The sequence below is a fragment of the Mycteria americana genome, chromosome 1 (genome assembly GCF_035582795.1).
Source record: "Mycteria americana isolate JAX WOST 10 ecotype Jacksonville Zoo and Gardens chromosome 1, USCA_MyAme_1.0, whole genome shotgun sequence".
NCBI lineage: Eukaryota > Metazoa > Chordata > Aves > Ciconiiformes > Ciconiidae > Mycteria > Mycteria americana.
Genome location: NC_134365.1, coordinates 192731499 through 192749137, shown reverse-complemented (window position 1 = coordinate 192749137; position 17639 = coordinate 192731499). Strand labels below are relative to the sequence as shown.

Sequence of the window (17639 nt, the reverse complement as noted above, 5' to 3'; positions counted from 1 at the left end):
ATTGTGTTAACCTTTTTGTTTCCTCAAAAGTGAATTACTGCCAGGCAAACGAAGGAGAAGCTTTATTTTCTTTTGGGGTTATCACTCAAGGGAAAACACAAGGCTTCTCTAGGTAGCAGTGTGCTCTGTAGTGGTAAACATCATGGCCTCCCCACTTTAGAGGGGAAAAGTAACGTCCAAAATGGGGCAAGACTGAGCACCGACATGTTGTGTCGCAGCAGCTACAGACCACGAGTCCTGCTGAAATAGGAGATAAAGGAAAGCCCTAGGTCTGGTCTGCAGTTCTATTCTCTACACCAGCTTCTTTGAAGTGCATCAGCAATAGCATGCTAAAAAGTGAAATGGGTTAAGGAACAGAGAGTTGACTCTTCAGATAAGATCCCTTTGGAAAAAAGGGCTTTTTTTGTTTATTTATCTGGAGAACATCCTTCTAAAAAGGTAATTTTGGTCAATCCAGGTTTTTAAATACTTTTTATTTTTAAAAGAAACCGTAAAATATAACAACAGGACAATGAGCGTCATTCAGCAATATCAGTTTCTGGTCTATAGAGGGAATTAATAAAAGCCATCAGCATTTTAAAAAATAAATATGACTAACCATATGGAAAACAGGAAAATCAAATTCATCTCAACAACACAGACAGGTATAAATGCTGAAATGTTGCTGCGCAAGGTAGAGGTAGAGGTAAACCAGACTTTTCAGACCTAGACCAGTTTTAGATCTGCACCCCCCCATAGCACACACTCCCAAAAGTTCCTGTTGCCAATAATTTAATTTGAATCAGCCTGTCAGCCTCATCAAACTCAAATGGGTCTGTGTGCTCCTTGTAATGCTCTGAGAAGGAAAACTATTTCAGTTTTTGTATAAATTAGTTGCTAAGCAACCTGCCCCCTGGTTTTGCGACTTGTGCAGCAAGGGAAGAGGCAGTTAGCTGGATTTTAGCTACTACAAACCAATAAAATGCTCTCTGGATGATGTCCGCTAGGACAAGTAGATGGTAGAGCCCTTTTAGGAACTGCAGTAGTCCATCAGCTCCTCAGTGGTGCACCCGGAGAACACACAACGTCGCGCCTGGAGTTCCTCCACTGAAGAGAGCATGGTCAGCAGAAACATCCCAAATCAATAGGTACTCACTGCGGGGAGAGCTGATTGCCTTATACAGTATGTTGATACCAAAAACTCACATGGTAAGACACAACCCAAGAACCCTCTGTACAAAGCAGCAAGTATCCTGACATAGTGAAATATAAAAACTAAAAATTGCACCGCACATGGATTTTCCAAACTCAAGACAACCAAAGTCAGATTGTACAAACCATTAGTTAAAAAAATACCTTCTTGTATATTTTGAGAATAGGTGGAAAGAGTCTTCGTGCAAATGTTCAGCCTTGATCAAGCAGAGGACGTAAAATCATTGTAAACGCATTAGTTCCTTTCTCATCTGCCGTATGCACCCAGCGTTATCTATCTTCTGCAGTACGATTAGGGTTAGGAAATCTGTTTCTTCTGTAAATATCACCTTTCAAGTTCCACTGATGTACCATCAAGACACTACTGGTGTCATATCCCACAACTGTTAATACAATAAAATATAACAACATAGTGAATAATGGTAAAAGATAATAAAATATAGTATATAATGTAATCTCTAAATAGTTTGCACCTTTTTTTTGCTTAAGAGAGGCTACATGGTTAGAGGTGGATGCAGCAAGTCTGAAGAAGTTTGATTTCATTTTCCAGCACTCATGTCAGACTGGTGAAGGTTGACCAAATGACATTCTGTATGTCACTATGCTTTACCCTTATGAGCCAGGTTCATAGCTGGCCTTAAGGGAAACCAAAAAACCCACACTATATTGTTAACTTGAATGATTAGCATAGTCATAACACATTTTTTAAAATTATTCAAGCTTTGTTATAAACTTATTCATTATTTTAGCTATTTCTTTACCTAGCCACACAAAGATTCGTCATGTTGAAATACAGTTTGCCTTCCCAGAGGAAAAGCTACAGTGAGCACTTGTCCCAGCCCCTTCAGGCAATAACTTCATAGACCAAGACCTCCTTGGTCCTTATTGGGCAGAAGTCCATCAGTGAGAGGTCTCTGGGTGGAAGAAAGCAGGTAGGGCATACCTGCAACCACATGGGAGAGGAAGGGGAAGTGAAATACAGGAGCTAGAGCAAGCTCCTCGCTCCTACCTTAATAACCTTGTCTGTCCCCGAGGTCAACAGCCATCCCCTGGTGGCATCAAAGTGTACGTGAACGATGTTGTGCTTACTGTCATGGAAAGTAGCTGTGGGCGCCCGCCTGAAGAAAGAAATCCAAAAGTCAGCAAAGACTGTGACTGCAGGATTTTCCCCCAAAACGTTCTCTATTCACGAAATAAGTATTTGTAAGTCATTAATTCAGCAACCTCTCTATAAACTCTACTTTGAGACCTTCCAGCACAAGAGGAGCAGGGGTGGAGGGCTCTCTATCCCTCCCGGTTTGGTAGGCACCGCAGAGGCTTATCTTGCTGAAAGAGCCCAGGGACCACCCCGCTGGGCTGCTCCCTCCCAGAGCCTCACATCCACCCAGGCTCTCCCAGTTGCAAGAGTTTTGCCCCACTCCGGTGCAAGCCGGCTCAGTGTCCACACTTACTCTTCATCCGTTATGGACTCGTGACAGCTATCGCAGACCCTCACTTCGAACTCAAACCCCATCAGTGGGATGGAGGAGCGCTTGGAGCTGCATTTGCCACACACGGCTTTCCCACACTTCCGGCAGTGATGCTGTAGGAGACAACGTGCGGAAAGACATCTTCAGCCACAAACCCAGATCACTGCTCAGGTCCCACTGGCTCTACCGTCTCACTCCAGCAAGACCCAGCGGGGCTGCAGCAAACAGGAAAGTAACTCTTCCAGGGAAGATGAAGGAAAACAGGCAAGGACTTCAGAATAAATGGGGGCGGGGGGGAAATCTTACCTTTTCCCCTTCCTCCACTACCTGGGGCAAGCAGCAGCTGATCATTAGCATGGACAGTGGGAAGTGGCAGATAAAGCAGTACCCAGGCTAGGTGGACTCTACCTCTCTCCCAAGCTCCAGGGTGACACCATACATCACCCAGTAAATCATTGCCACCTCCACCACTTGACATCTGTGGATGTAGCTGTGGGTCAGGACTTCTACGCTGAGTGTGACCAGTGTTACAGGGGGTTTTCAACAGGGTAGAAGTTGGAAGAAGAAAGTCCAAGCTGTCCTCTTTTCGTTAGCACAGCTAGAGACGAGAGGACAGGACAAAGAGCCCCCCTACACATCCAGGAGATGTGTCCCAGCCAGCTGGGCATCTGCTGTAGGGCTGGGAGCTGTAATTACCCCTGTCCCTGGGAGTCTCACTTTGGGACATAGGGGATGACACTACCACTCAGCAGCACTTGACACTTTAAAACATCTCCAGGTTGAGATAGGACAGGGTTACATTAGCACAGTGTCATTCTGGAGTCCATTCCCAGCCTCTAAGTATAAACCTCTACCACCTAATCATCTCGGTCAGCTCCTTTGGCCATTTTCAGCCCCAGGAGCACTAGTGTTTCTGCATTTTGATGCTGCCCGCCTCGTGTCTTCTCATACACTGGCTGTGTAGGACTGCAAGGCTGCCTCGCCAGCTGTAGGAGAGCCAGGCTCTGCGGTGATGAGCATTACATAAAGAGAAGATGCAGCTCAGCTCTGCCCCAGACACCTGACTTCTCCAAGCTCCATGAGAACATCCCTTTCAGTATTTTTAAGCCCCTCTCCCGAAAGTCTGCAATCCATGGTCCCCTCCTGCTGGGCAGGAAAACGCAGCAACATGTTCCAAACAGACCAATAAGTCTTTTCCAACACAGCCTGAGCAGTTACAGATGTTTACCCAACCTCATTGAAAACAGCTTTTGTTCCAGCACAATCTCCAAAAATCAGCTGCAAATTTCTTTCTACAACACATTCAACTAACAATAAGCAAAATCCCACATGGCAAAATCCATGGAAGGCCCAAAAACAATTTACTCAGCCCAAGGCCTATAACATGCATTTGTTATTGGGACTGGCTGGGGGGATTAAAAAAAAAAAAAAAAGTAGAAAAAAGAAGTGTGTTCCTCCTGACCACAAAATCAAGCCTCATCAGAGGGGAGCCCACTGTAACACTATCAAGCACTCAGTGAAAGAACAAAGTGCAAGTTCTCAAGGCTTTAGGGGAAAAAAGGTTACCACGATCTATTATGAGAGAAAAGCCTAATTGCACCATGTTAACACACCAAAGGATGCGTACAAACCTGCCTGAGGCCTATTTTCTTGCTGTCCCACATTTGCTTGAAGTTCCAGAAGAAAGGCTGGTCACATTTTTGACAGGAATCACTATCCAGCCACTCCGGAGTCTGCAACACATACACACATAAACACAAAGTGGGAGTGAGGAACAAACAGAACAGCTTCCAATGGAGCCTAGAGAGAGGACAAGAAAGATGTATTGAGGTGCGGTAATGTGGCCAGCTAAACTTAATTAAAAATACCTGTTTTCACAAGATGCCTGACTGTTCCCTGGGATGTCTTTTTTGGCTCAGCTCTGAGCCTTGAAGGACACGGGAGGAACACTTCTCACCCAAATCATGAAGCAGAGTTCGATTATAAGACCATAAAAATAACCCAGGAACAAACAAGCCTCCCCCACCTCTCCAAATCTGGAATTAAGCATATAAAAATATTCTGTCCTGTCTGGACAGCATTTACCATCTGCTATTGCCTCTGGTGGGAACTGGGGGCAATTAGTATTTCCAATAGCCAAGCTACTCATCTGGAGGGAAGGGGAAGGTATCTGAAATGCTGATGTGGTTTTTTTATTATTATTATTATTTATTTCTTTAATACTGTAAGAGGCGTTCCTGCTGTCAGAGGTATCTGTGCTACAAATCACACAGAGGGGTGAGAAAGATGAGATTCACCCAAACAAGCCTAAAACCCAAACCAGCTCTTTTCCCTGCTTTTACACAAAGACGACGGAAGGAAGGTCTTCTGTTTCCTAACATGGCACGTAGCTTTGTGCTCACGCTGTGGATGAAGCGGGTAAGCAGATTTAAAGAAAAGAAAGAAAATATTAAAGGCACTTCTCTCTCCTGCAGCCAGGTTTTGCTGTGCAGAGTAGCATGGACCAGACGCCCTGTAGGGAAGCCAAGTCTTGCCAGACCCTGAAAGAGCTCAGGAAACGCCTGAAGTGGCAGGGGGGCACATGGAGGGGGCAGCTGATCTCCTCCCCTACGTTTGTGTCCTCTGACACTTGTCTTGCAACAAGACACTTGAGCTGCTGGGGGGGATGCAGTGCATCTCCCCACAATGTTTAGGAAACCTTCTGGGGGATGTGAGACTCGGGAAGAGTCTTGGCTCTTGACCCCTCTCCAGCTGGCTGTCAGTCTGTCTGTCCTAACCTGGCCTAGCAAGAGTGACACTCCTTCCCAGCAGATGACTTCTGCTCCTTTCTCCGCCCCACCAGGACAAGAGCTCAGCCCAAAGCTGGTGCTGGCAAGCGGGTCCATCCTGTTCCCCCAGCAGAGCAGCCCCAGCCAGACCAGGACAGCCCTGCCTCGGCACCACTGCAACGCGCTCCCACCAGCCCCACCAACCCCAAGAGATTAAATGAACACTAAACAATGTTTAATACTTCGTGAGGAAGTGCTATGAGCAAACTGCAGTTGTCTTATCAGAGCCACTGCTTCTCACATGCTGCAATTTAAAATGGCAGGAAACACAGCTGAGATTAAGAATTAAAAATAATACAAAAGCCGGGCAAAGATAAGGCAAGGCCCGTGGAGACCCTCAGCTCCCAGGATAGCTTTGACCCCCAGCAATAAAGCAACTGCCTGCTTCAGCTTCTTCTGCCAGCTCCTCTGAAGGCAGTTCATTCTGCTGGGGCAAATCCTTGTCTTTTCTACCCACAAGAGTCTTTCTGTTTAACGCCTACAGATTTACATCTGCGTGTGTAAGTTTTCATCTCTTAAGTATCTGAACACTATAGATGATGAAGACAACATTTTGCTTGTGACAAGTAACCGCTTTGTAGTCAAATAGAAACGCAGCTTCTAGCATCTTTCAGATGTTGTCTTCTTACAGCTTTTTAAAAACAGAGATTAAAATAAAGAATCAAGGGCTAAAATGCCTTAATTCACTCTAATGCAATCTCAGAGACGTGGGAAAATCTGATAGCATCAAAGTGAGTACTGAGCACACATCACATGGAGAAAAGCCTTAAATAAGGGCAAAAATACCAAAGCCAAAATCTAGGACCCCAAACCAAGGTTTGGTATTAAAATCTCAAAGGGTCATGTTTCAGGGGTGGTTTAGCACTGTGAACACCCTATTGCGCTACTGATAACATGAACAAGCCCACATAGCCATAGTCAGAGAAAGCAGCGCACCCGTTAGCACCTGCTGCTAAGCCCTCATTTAGCTAATTATATTTCTCCTCCACTTTTTAAACCAGCCTTCTCACAGCATTGCTGCCTGTTTTGCAACAAGCCAGTCTTAACCCTTACTGTAGCCTTTTGAAGGCAGCACATAAACAAAGGTTTTCATTTCTGGATGTTCGAGTTGCAGCAAAAAGGAAACATCTGTTGGGAAGGAGGAAGCCGCTCTGCTTTCGTTTCAATTTTGGAGCTGATGACATAATTGGCCATTAGATTAGCAATTAAAGAGAGCCAACTAGAATGCTAATTCACATAAAAAAGGGATCTCAGTTCCTGCCTAGGCCTATTTCAGTGGTTTTTTAAAATCCAATTTTCCACTTAGCTTTCCTCCTTGCTCCAGGGAGACACACATGACCCGGGGAGGCCAAAACCCTTGAGAACCAGCAAAGCTGGTGAAAGCCCATGCTGCCAAAAGCCTTGCTCAGACCTACCCACTGCGGGGACTCGGGGTGCCTTCCTACCCCCTGCAGGAACAGGGTTGAGGTTTGCCGTGACTCATGTTACCAGGATTTGCCACGCTGCCGAGCAGGGCTGATGCCTGACTCACTCATCACGGCGCTCGCTCCCCCTCTCTGAGTCAGGTCTCAGAAATTGCCGAGCGGAGGCTGCTCCCACAGCGCCAAAGACCCAGGGTGAGTTTTTGCACCCGCTTACATTCGTCGGCCGCGCAGCACAAAAGCAGTTAGGAGGGTGTGGGCGAAATCTTACTGTCTGGATCGGCAAAGTCATCGTTTACCCCGCTTCTACATGGTTACACCGGAGGGAAGCAAGACCAAGTAGCGGGTGAGACTGAACCCCTAGTTAAATGTCTTTTTAGCAAGAACAGGAGAAAAAGAACCTGGGTTGCAGGTTTGCAGAGATGACAAAGAGCTTTCGTGGTTTGTTTTCTTAAAAACCCCTAATAATTATCAATCCATTCATTTACCTCTGAACTGATAATATTTCTCATGATGTCCTGAAAAACAAAGCAGTACATCTCACAATACCCTCCTCAGAGGATGTCTTTCAGAGCAGTGATGTGAAGGGTAAGAGCCATTTAGAAGCCTACTTAATATGCATTTTCTGCCAGACAATTTCCCCTGTACCATATTATCAAAGGCATGGCATAATTGCTGTATAACAACTGGAGCATGTCCAAAAACATTTTTAAAGCCTGGAATGATCTTGTTCAGGTTGAAAGTTGCACATTTTAGAAAGGCCCCTTCTTCCCAAGACTGTTTCAGACCAAATCGACAAGAACCGAGTATCTACCTCCTGCCTCTCAACATCCATGTTCCAGACAACGATTCCCCCATCTGCACCACAGGAGATGAGCTGCCGAGTGTGGTGAGCATAGGAGAGAGACTGAACTTTATCGCTGAAAAAGAAATGAGACAGTTATTAATCAACCATCTATGGCTGGCACGCAAGTAAGCATAGAATATACAATAAAGCAGCATAAACCACTTGTTTGCCCATATATTTCCCTCCCCCCGTCACTGTACGTGGCATCCATTGAATGCAAATCAGTCTTTGCTGTCCAGCTGGGACCAGAACCAGAGTGTTGCTCATCTGGGCAGCATCCACAAAAGCAAAGACCTGTTCTGATAACTACTTTTGCTGCTCCTGAGATGGGAAGCCCAGCTGCACTGGGAAGCCTGAACAGAGCTGCAGCTCCAGACCTCTCTGCAGGCACATCTGGATGCATACATGCAGCCCCAGTAAGGTACCTTCTTGTTACAAAGTCAGTAACAACTTTGTTTTTGTAAATCTCTGCAACATCTAGGAATGAAGCACTGAGGAACTACTGAAGATTTTATTTTAGCACTAACAAGCATAGAGAGTTTCAAAAATAATATAGGAATCACTAAATTGTTCCTAAGCCTTCCCAAGGTAACATGGAAGATTTAGGTGCTTTTGCTTCTTCTTTTAAGGAAAAAGCAATGTGGGAAAAATAACGCAGTTTAAACCCCCAAAGCTGTGCTCATTCCTTCATAAAAGGAAGAAAACCAGGTTTCATCTCAAGCTATTTACAACCTGGGAAACAAAGACTGTACAACCCTTGTTATAGAAAAAACAAGATTAAGAATAATCAGTAACCGAGCATACAGTGACTGGAACTATCCCATAACATTTGGTTTTCTTTGCTAACACCACTGGTCTCATCTACTCAAAGGACTTGCATGCTAACACGTTTGCTTGTGCATATGGCTACTCCTCCAGAGGGGAATGCATTTACGGGACAGTTTGGTACAACACAGCCTGCCTTCACAGCGCCCGCCTGCCGACGCCAGTGGCACCACCAGGTGAAATGTTTCTTAGTCCCTGTTGTCCTTAGGACCAGGTCTCTATACTGTACAGTGCCAACCAACAGCCGTGCCACAGATCTAGTTGAAGATGTCCCTGCTTATTGCAGGGGGGCTGGACTAGATGACCTTTAAAGGTCCCTTCCAACCCAATCTATTCTATGAATCTATGATTAAGATCCAGGGGCTAACTTCGTATTAGGAGAACTAATTTCCACAGCAATAAATCTAGCAGTGGTGCATTAGCAAGCACCACTGGTAGGGTACAAGGGTGATCTGGGAATTTCAGCAAGAGCTCTGCAGTGCTCTGAAATCCCAGCGGCATCCAAATCGCTCAGCAGAGTGCAGCATCACTCAAAAGAAACATATGAATATGTAAGAAACTGTTAGACCAAAACCACCATGGGATTTTGCCTCTCCAGACCTGAGCCTGGCACACAAGTCCCACATATACGCACTCCCAATACACAGAAGCAAACTTGTTGCATTGCCAGTGTTAAAAGGCTAGGAGGTCATTGCAACTAGAGCCATTCTGATCTCTGCTCAATGCCCAGCACAGGCTTACTCTTCTTCAAAGACTTTGACTATGCTACGCAAATGTGAGGTCTGTATGTGCAAAGATGAAGCCTCTTTGCATTGACGAGATGGTGAAGGCCTCTACGGGTAAAGCACATTACTTAGAATTCAGGCTGTACATAAAGTGGCATGGAAAAAGTTAGCGTGGAGGAAAAAGGGGCTAATTGTCCAAGCCTGACGCTCCCTCTAGGGGAAGGAAAGACCTTGACACCTAAAAAGTGAGAATTTCTCTGCAGCTGTTCTCGTTTGAGGACTCTCCTCTTTCCAACAAAGGTGCAAGCTCTGGCATAACACATTCAGGACAATAGATATTGTGCCTTCCTTCACCACCCTTTCCAGACTCTCAAACCAGCCTGTGGGCCCAATGCTGAAAAACTTACTATAAGCAACTTATTCCAGCTGTATATGGACCACAGGGAGTCACACATACAAGCTTGAGGCATGTGAAGACTGTAACCTTTGGGCTGTTTGTTTCCAGATGTGGCTTCTGCCTTTAGCTTTTCTCCCATAAAAGCAGGAGGAAGGGCTTTGAACGTACTTATGTCCTTGCAGCTCGATGGCTGTTCCTTTTCTTCCTCCAATATCCCACATTATAATGGAATGATCGGAACTGCCCGAGAATAAAACTCGCTGTATTGGGTCCCAACAGAGAGCAGTGACACCACCTGAAACAGGGGATGCACACAACAGTCATTTCATTACAGAAAGTGGAAGACAGGAATGTAGCTAAATATAAAGATACAACAAAAAATATGGAGAGAGAGTGATTAAAACGCAGGTCTCTCTAGGAAAGGCCATGCAGCTACTGTGCTTGCCAGTTGAAAACTAACAGCCTAGAAAACCTACTGAAGCCCCATTCTGCTCTTCTGCGGGCAGAGGGCTCCGCTGCCACTCACATGGAGGAATCCACTGAGCAGTAAAGTGTGGTAGAAGAATGATCGTGGTGTGACTACACAGCTTTTAATCTCCATCATTCCAGGAGATAGATAGATTTTATTACAAAAGAGAAGCAAGGGTGGAATATTACAGGCGTCTTCACAGTATCCTAGCACGAGGACTGAACTACCTTGTGCTACCTCGTGATTGAGCTATTAGCATTCAGAGAGGAGGGGTATGGAGAGAAAACGCTGAGCAATGACCACCATTTCTTCTGTTAGATGGCAGGATCACATCCCAGGGTTGCTGTTTTTAAAGTGTGATGGGGCATAAGTCCCAGCAGTGAAACAAGCAGTTAGTGCCTCCAAGATGTGCCTATTCCACTTGGGCAAAAGTGTCTACCAATATGGGTTGTTCCTTGAGAAACATCCTTTTGCCCCCACAGTTACCACAACTTGTTCTACTCTCGCTCTGCTTATATTAGCAGCTACTGATTGCGGCATTTTCTGCCATAGAAGTTTTCTGATCAGAAGTCTGATCGCTCTCGTTTTTACCAATAAAGGATAAACTTCCCTGAGCTGTAGTGACAGTTTAAGGTCTATCCCCCTTCCAGGCTATACAGTGACACAAGCCATCCTAGGGTTTCACAGGAGAGTCAAACCACCATGACGCTGAGCACAGATGAAGAACCAAATTGGGTCTCCTCCTGAGGCCTCACCTGTGTGTCCCTTAAATGTCGTAACAAGGCTGCAGGACTCTTGCTCTAGTTTGAGTATGGTCACTTGCCCAGAATGATCACCAACAAACACATGCCGGGTTTCCACATCAAATCTGATGGATAAATGCTGAGGAAAATACATTGCTTATACAAGCTTTACATTCCTTTCATGACTTGTTAATTCTTTTAACATGAGTATACTGCAACCTCATGAATAGTGCTCCAGTCTCAAGGAGTTACTCAGAGTGTACTTTTAGGCATCAAGCTCATACCTGTTCATATTAATAGTGCAGTCTCCCTGAGTAAACCAAAGAGTGAGGGAAAAAGGAGGCTATTCCAGAGGACACAATTTGTGTTTTTATTATGAAACACCCTTGAAGTAGCCCTTCACCATGAACAGAGGATTCATCTCCCCAGGCTCTCTAACTTAGGTGCTAGAGCTGGATGGTGTCCACTCTCTCTTTCCTTTCCCCAGATTGTAGAAAATAACTATTACTAGTTTTCTGCTTCTTCATTATAGTTAAGTTTACAAATACAGGCTATTGTTTTATGTCATATTTGGGGAAGTGTCAGCTACATCAGGTGCATCACACATCGTATTCTAAACTGAATAAAATCTGGACCCATTCAACCATCTACTGGAACCACCTATCTGGACAGATTCTGACCTCTTCATCCAATTTAATTCGACATTCAGAGTCCATACTGGATATTTAAGGAGCAATTGCTTAGCACTGATTTTATGCACACAGGACACTGGGGAAAAACCCCACATTCCTGGTTCTGCAAGGTTTTTGCAATATTTGTCAACAATTCTCCCTTCCTCTGCCCTCCACCAGCATGATCTGATGACCCAAATTAAAGTGCCCTCCAAAATTTTGAGTCACTTGAAACGGTCCGTTCTCTAGACAGGTTTAGGAAATACAGAACAAATTCCTCCATTACGCTTTCAAAAGTATTTATCATTTAATTAAAAATTAAGTTCAGTCTTTATGCCATTTAGATTGGCTGAATGACCAGATGATATAAAGCAAGTCCGTGTTCAGACACTAATTTTGAGTCAGTCTCACTTCCCATGAACTAGCAGAACACACATCATCTATACCACATACACTATAAGGCATTAAAAGTCTGTTTATGCTAACCCCTGGTTTCAGCCCAAGAGCTCACACTTTTCCACTTCCCTTTTCATTTGCAATAAAGCTGAATTAATATTTCTTTTATTGTCAGGCAGCTGGGGCAGCTCTAGGTGAATAAGCCACTTGAGTGCCATTTTTGGAGCCATTTCCTCTTTAGTTAACCCAAATTCCCAATACATAGTGGGCTGTTCCAGAGTGAAGGAGAAGTACTCATTATTTTATATTAAAGTCATTTAATTTTTACCATGCATACACACAGGCACACTGACCTGATCACTGACCTACTTTGCTACTGTTAATTCTTAGAAGAAAGCATGCGCTGCATGTTTAAATGAAGGCTCTGTCCCTATTTATTACAATAGCAGACCACAATAGGTTGCAGATCGCCCATTGTTTTGCTCCAAAACGCTTAGACCTAAATATGCCACCACGCATTAAGGAGACAAAGCAAGGAGAACAGACAGTTTTTAAAATTGGCTTTAAATAACGGTTTCTCTCACAAAGCACCGAACCTATACAAGGCACAAAGTCTGGAGGACAACTAGAAAAATAAAGCAAAGAGGCTGTTTAAGTGCCAAGGAGCAGAAAAAAACCTGAGAGCTCAGCAAAGGATACTGCAGGCCACAGGCCCCTGCGCTGGTGCGGTAGCCTCCCAGCCGCTGGCCGCTCTCCGAACAGTGCCACGTGAAGTGTTTGTCTTGTCCGGTGCTTAACACCCACTCCATCTCCAGGACAAACAGAATCATCATGACCCTGCTTTGATGAGCTGAAAATTAAGCAGACAGACATATAATCGCATTGTGGAGAAGAACACAGGGGCAGAAGACCACTGCAAATGCCAACGGCACCCAACTCCTCCATGCCCTACTCACCCACTCACCCTTCCCTACAGAAGAAACTGGTGTTTAATAATCCCGTTGACACGAGCTACCATGCAAGCTTGTAAGGTCCCTCCCTGCTCTGCATGTTCAGCATTTGCATGAGAAAGAGCAGAAGCAAGACTTAATTCCTTCCATGCCTATTGCAGCCATTTATCTTCTGCAGTAGCACAAGTCTTCCTTCCATCATTGTATCATCACCAACAAAGTTGCCATTGTGGAAAGCACTCTGGGCTCTACTTAAACCTCTTCTGAGTTGGTTTTATGACAGCAGTGCAGATGCCTACGCTGCCGCTCCTCCCGCTGGGATGTCTGGTGGATGTGGGCTGCGGATTGTGGCACCCCAGCAGAATGACGAATTACAGCACAGGCACAACCCTGCTGCACCAAAGGGAAGTTTTAACATTGCATGTAAACCAGATAAAGAGGAAATTGGAATAAAATAAAATAATTTTTAAAAAAAGTAAAAAGATCACAGCTGGGCAAGATGAATAAAACAGCTGAAGGAATAAATTTCTACTGCTACCTAAATAAAGCCATCAAAAGCTTTTCATTAAAGCAAGGCAACCCAGGCTTGTACAGACAGTTTTTTGTATGAATGACCAGCAGGCTTGGTCGTGAAGTGCTGATTGAGCCGACTTTTTAATAAAACAAGTGGCTGGAAAGACATGCAGAATTATTCCCAGCTGTAATTTAGCTGTGAATAATTCCTCAATCCACATTCCTCAATCCACAGCCCTACTGGTTTATTAGTGTTCTGAGATCCAGCAACATGTGCCACACAAAGCAGGCTGCTTGTATTTGTTTGTGTAAAAGCTGACACATTGGGAAGATTACATATCTTTGGAAGCTTAAAAACCACCCTGAAACCTCCACTTGAAATGCAGAGAAATTCCTCAGAACAGTATGGGAAGATTGCTGCCTGCCCTATACGAATATACAGCACAGATGAGAGCTGTGTTCAAATCCTGCGAGGGGGAACTCGTAGCAAAGAACAGGAGGTTTGCATAAGCCAACATCTGCCCGTGATCCACACTGCTTTTTAGACCCCAATTCCCTGAGGAGAAAAGTCAATAGATGCATTGACGCAAGTTGCCCTAACTGTAAACTAGTCCAGCTGCCAACCACAGTGTCAGATGTGAACTATGCCCAGATACTTCCACCCTTGCCCACAGAAGAGCTCAGATTTTGGCTCTTGTTTCCACCCACTTTTAAACTCCAGGTTTGTAATCAAGATAGAGCGATGAGGACTACCCAGGAGTCACTTGAGCTCTTTTAAACAGATCCTCTCTCCTCTCCACCTTCCAGATGTCTTCTCTGGGAAGAAATTCAGTGACCCTATGGGTGGCTAATGCTTGTCTTTACCTATCTGGTGGTCTCCTCAGGAGCACCAGCACTAGCTGGTGGAGTGGTACACTGCAGAAAGGGCCACGACGGGATGCATGCTGCTACAAGCACCTGATGGGCTCACATACATGACCCAGGGCCTTGCGTGCACCAGCAGTGCCGCAGACAGACCCATGCACTTCCACAGGACGTGCAAATCTAGCGGAGATCAGGCTGTTCAAGGCCTGTCCAGGGACATTTTCTCAGCACATGGCAACTGCTACTGCTAGTGTTGGCTTCCCATGGTTTGAACTGGCTGTGGGGATAGCTGGCACCACCCATCTCTCCTAAATCTCCTCCCATCTCCTCCTAAAACTTCTTCTAAAAGGAAGGGCTTGTACCTTTTGCTAGAAGAACGGTGGATCCACCATCCACTGCCTGTGGATGGTGGAGGCAGCTCTCTCTGGCAAGCAAGGAGTAGACATTAAAGAAATGTGTACATGCCAAGAGGTGGAAGGAGTGTACGTGATAGCTTTGCTTATCCTCCCTCCCCAAAAAAAGCTTTCAATTCAGCACTCTGTTGCTCACCTGCAAGTGCTGCACATGTTAGCTGGTGCCACCACACGCATGCTGATGGCAGAAATATCTGAACCAAGTGAAAGAGCACAGTGGAGGTCATTAAGTAAGGGAGGAAAGAGAGGACAAATGCAAGTAGAAAGTCACTTGTCGTTTAAAGGGAATTTGACCCATGTAAGGCTTAAAGAAGGGAAATGTCAGAAGGTCGGAGTTGATAGTAAAGCAATGAAGAGGTCTGGGCCCTAGGATTAACACAGGTTCAGGCTCATGAAGCAGCAAACAGAAAGCTGATCCTTCATCCACGGAAAATTTGATCACCATGTGTGCAGAAAAAAAAGTGGAGCAAACATTTCCAGAGCTGCTCACTGCAATAACAGCAGGATAGAGAAGGTGGGATGGAGGGTGAATGTAGTCACAGTACAGAAAAAGCCACAGCAAGCACTAGGCAAGAGCAGAGCTGTGTAAGCCAGCATGAGAAGAGAGCCCATGTGCGGAGGAAGATTATGCTGTACAGAAGGTAGAGAAGCAGCCGACAGGAGAAGGGAGCAGGTCCATCTGCAGCAGGAGGGTGGGAAGGAGCAGGGGAGCTGCACTTCTGCTATGAGAAAGCAGCAGTGAGCACTGTGCAAAGAGCAGGTTGGAGAGAGGATGGAAGGGCTACACCTAGACAAAAGCAGCTGCAGCAAGGAGGTGCACACCAAGATGTCAGCAACCAGAGCACAGGGCAAAGGAGGGCCTGCAGGGCAAAGGAGGTCCAAGAAGCACAGCCAGCGCATGGCCATGCACAGTGCAGGGCAAGAGGTTGTGCTGGGTGAAAGGGAGAGTTACAACAGTGAAAAGCAGCAGCAAATACCAAAAGACAGGTGGAAGTTAGTAGTAAGAAATAAAAGCTTATCATGTGCAAGAAAAGCACAAGAGAAGAGGCTGTGCGTAGGGGGAAGCAGAAGTAAGGACATGGCGTGAGCTGGCCTGAAAGCAAGGAGGCAGGGGGACAACCCCGGAATGGGCAGGCTGCAGAAAGCATGGGGCAGAAGCACGTCTACAAATCCTGCTTGGCAGGACACGTGCGTGCTAAATAAACTTAAAAAAAAAAAAATTAAAAAAGCAGTAGCTGTTATACCATCCAGAGGGGGCACAGGAAATGTGGCCCCTGGCAAGAAGGTGCAGTTGCAAGAAGCAGGGTGGAGAAGGCTGTGCAGAGCGGGAAGCAGCAACAGCCATGCCGCAGGGCTAGCCTGTGTGCGGCTGGAGGGGGCTGGCAGGGGCTGGAAGCCAGGGCTGCCAAGGGGAGGGAAGGGTTCCTTCAACACTCACAGTGTCCCAAATGGCACCGTTCAAATGCTTGCACCGCCCCTCCTCAGCAAGGGAAGGAGTTAGTGCCTGTAGGAGGCCAATGCCCTGTGACCCACCCTGGAGTCCTGACCAACACTGTGTCATATCCCCAGTCTCTGTGTTTTGATCCCTTTCGAGAAAGCGAAGATTTTGCAACTCCAGACGCAGCGTCGCAGCAAAGCCTCCGCTGAGCACAGCCACCCACGTCCACTGCTGGTGCTCGGCCGCCGTACAACGCCGGACCTGGCTGCAGACCCCTGCCAAGACCAAAGCGCAGCCTATGTACTAGCAGACCATTTGGCAGGCATATTCATGGCCTTTCAAGATGCAATTAGTGTCCTTTAATCACTACAGCAGCTTCAGCTACTTATAATAATACCTTGTGCGGGAACTGATCAATAGCCAGCCAGTTGCTGGGCAAGGTGCTACTTTTAAGAGCATCACTGAACAAACAAAAGCTACCACAAACAAACAAAGCTACCACAGGCAAAAACAGCCAGCATGGCTAAGCTAAAGCTCCTTGGCAGACTAAATAAAATTATTTACTCCCCCTAAAATATCTTTAAAGAATATAAAGGCCTTACTTGAAAACTTTAAACAAAACCAAACACCCAACACTTTTCAAAGTAAGGCCACCATACCCAACAAAACTACATGGTCCTTTTTAATTATGTTATTCCTTGCCCAAAGGCTTTGCCAAGATGCTTATGCCAACCCCTATACCTTGGCACAGCCATGTGAGGAAGGTGTACTACAGGGATGGGATTCTGGAGGGGAGTCACGCTGGACCAGGTGAGGAAGGTTCACCTCTGTTGGATCATGACATGCCTACCCAAAGGACTAAGTGGCCCTTCCTTGCACATTCTCCCAGAGAGCACGGTGAACACGGGGTCCTTTCCACCTTGCTGTGTCCCAGCAGTGCTGTTGGACTCTGGTCCCAGTCATGCCCCCAGTAAGCCCAGATCCATGTCCTGGATGGAGGCAACTGTGAGGAGCACAGAAGTACCTCCCAGTGCATGGTCCAATGGAGCTGTAGAAGCCTGTGACTGACAGCAGCTCCCAGAGCATCTCACTTTTGCTATGCTTTCCCAGCACTCCAGACCTCCAGTATAGGTCCAGCCAAGTCCAGGGAAGTGGCAGAGTGGGTGCTGCGCTCCCACAGAATCACAGAATCGTATAGGTTGGAAAAGACCTTTAAGATCATCAAGTCTAACCGTAAACCTAACGCTACCAAGACCACCACTACACCATGTCCCTAAGCACCTCATCCAAATGTCTTTTAAATACTTCCAGGGATGGCGACTCAACCACTTCCCTGGGCAGCCTGTTCCAATGCTTGACAACCCTTTCAGTGAAGTAAAATTTCCTAATATCCAGTCTAAACCTCCCCTGGCGCAACTTGAGGCCATTTCCTCTCGTCCCGTCACTTGTTACCTGGGAGAAGAGACCGACCCCCACCTC

The 17639-nt window shown here is 46.0% G+C and overlaps 1 protein-coding gene across 2 annotated transcripts in view; it reads right to left on the bottom strand.

The window, feature by feature from the left end:
* Positions 1-366: 366 nt before the first annotated feature.
* Positions 367-17639, bottom strand: part of WDFY2 (WD repeat and FYVE domain containing 2) — a 67973-nt gene continuing 50700 nt past the window's right edge. For both annotated transcript variants that reach the window (XM_075489969.1, XM_075489977.1), the window contains 8 exons: positions 12682-12832; positions 10928-11040; positions 9872-9998; positions 7724-7829; positions 4292-4393; positions 2643-2773; positions 2201-2309; positions 367-1574 (listed from right to left, as the gene is read on the bottom strand). In XM_075489969.1, the coding sequence (XP_075346084.1) occupies positions 1545-1574; positions 2201-2309; positions 2643-2773; positions 4292-4393; positions 7724-7829; positions 9872-9998; positions 10928-11040; positions 12682-12832 (869 nt within the window). In that variant the 3' untranslated portion in view covers positions 367-1544. The remainder of the gene's footprint in view (positions 1575-2200; positions 2310-2642; positions 2774-4291; positions 4394-7723; positions 7830-9871; positions 9999-10927; positions 11041-12681; positions 12833-17639) is intronic.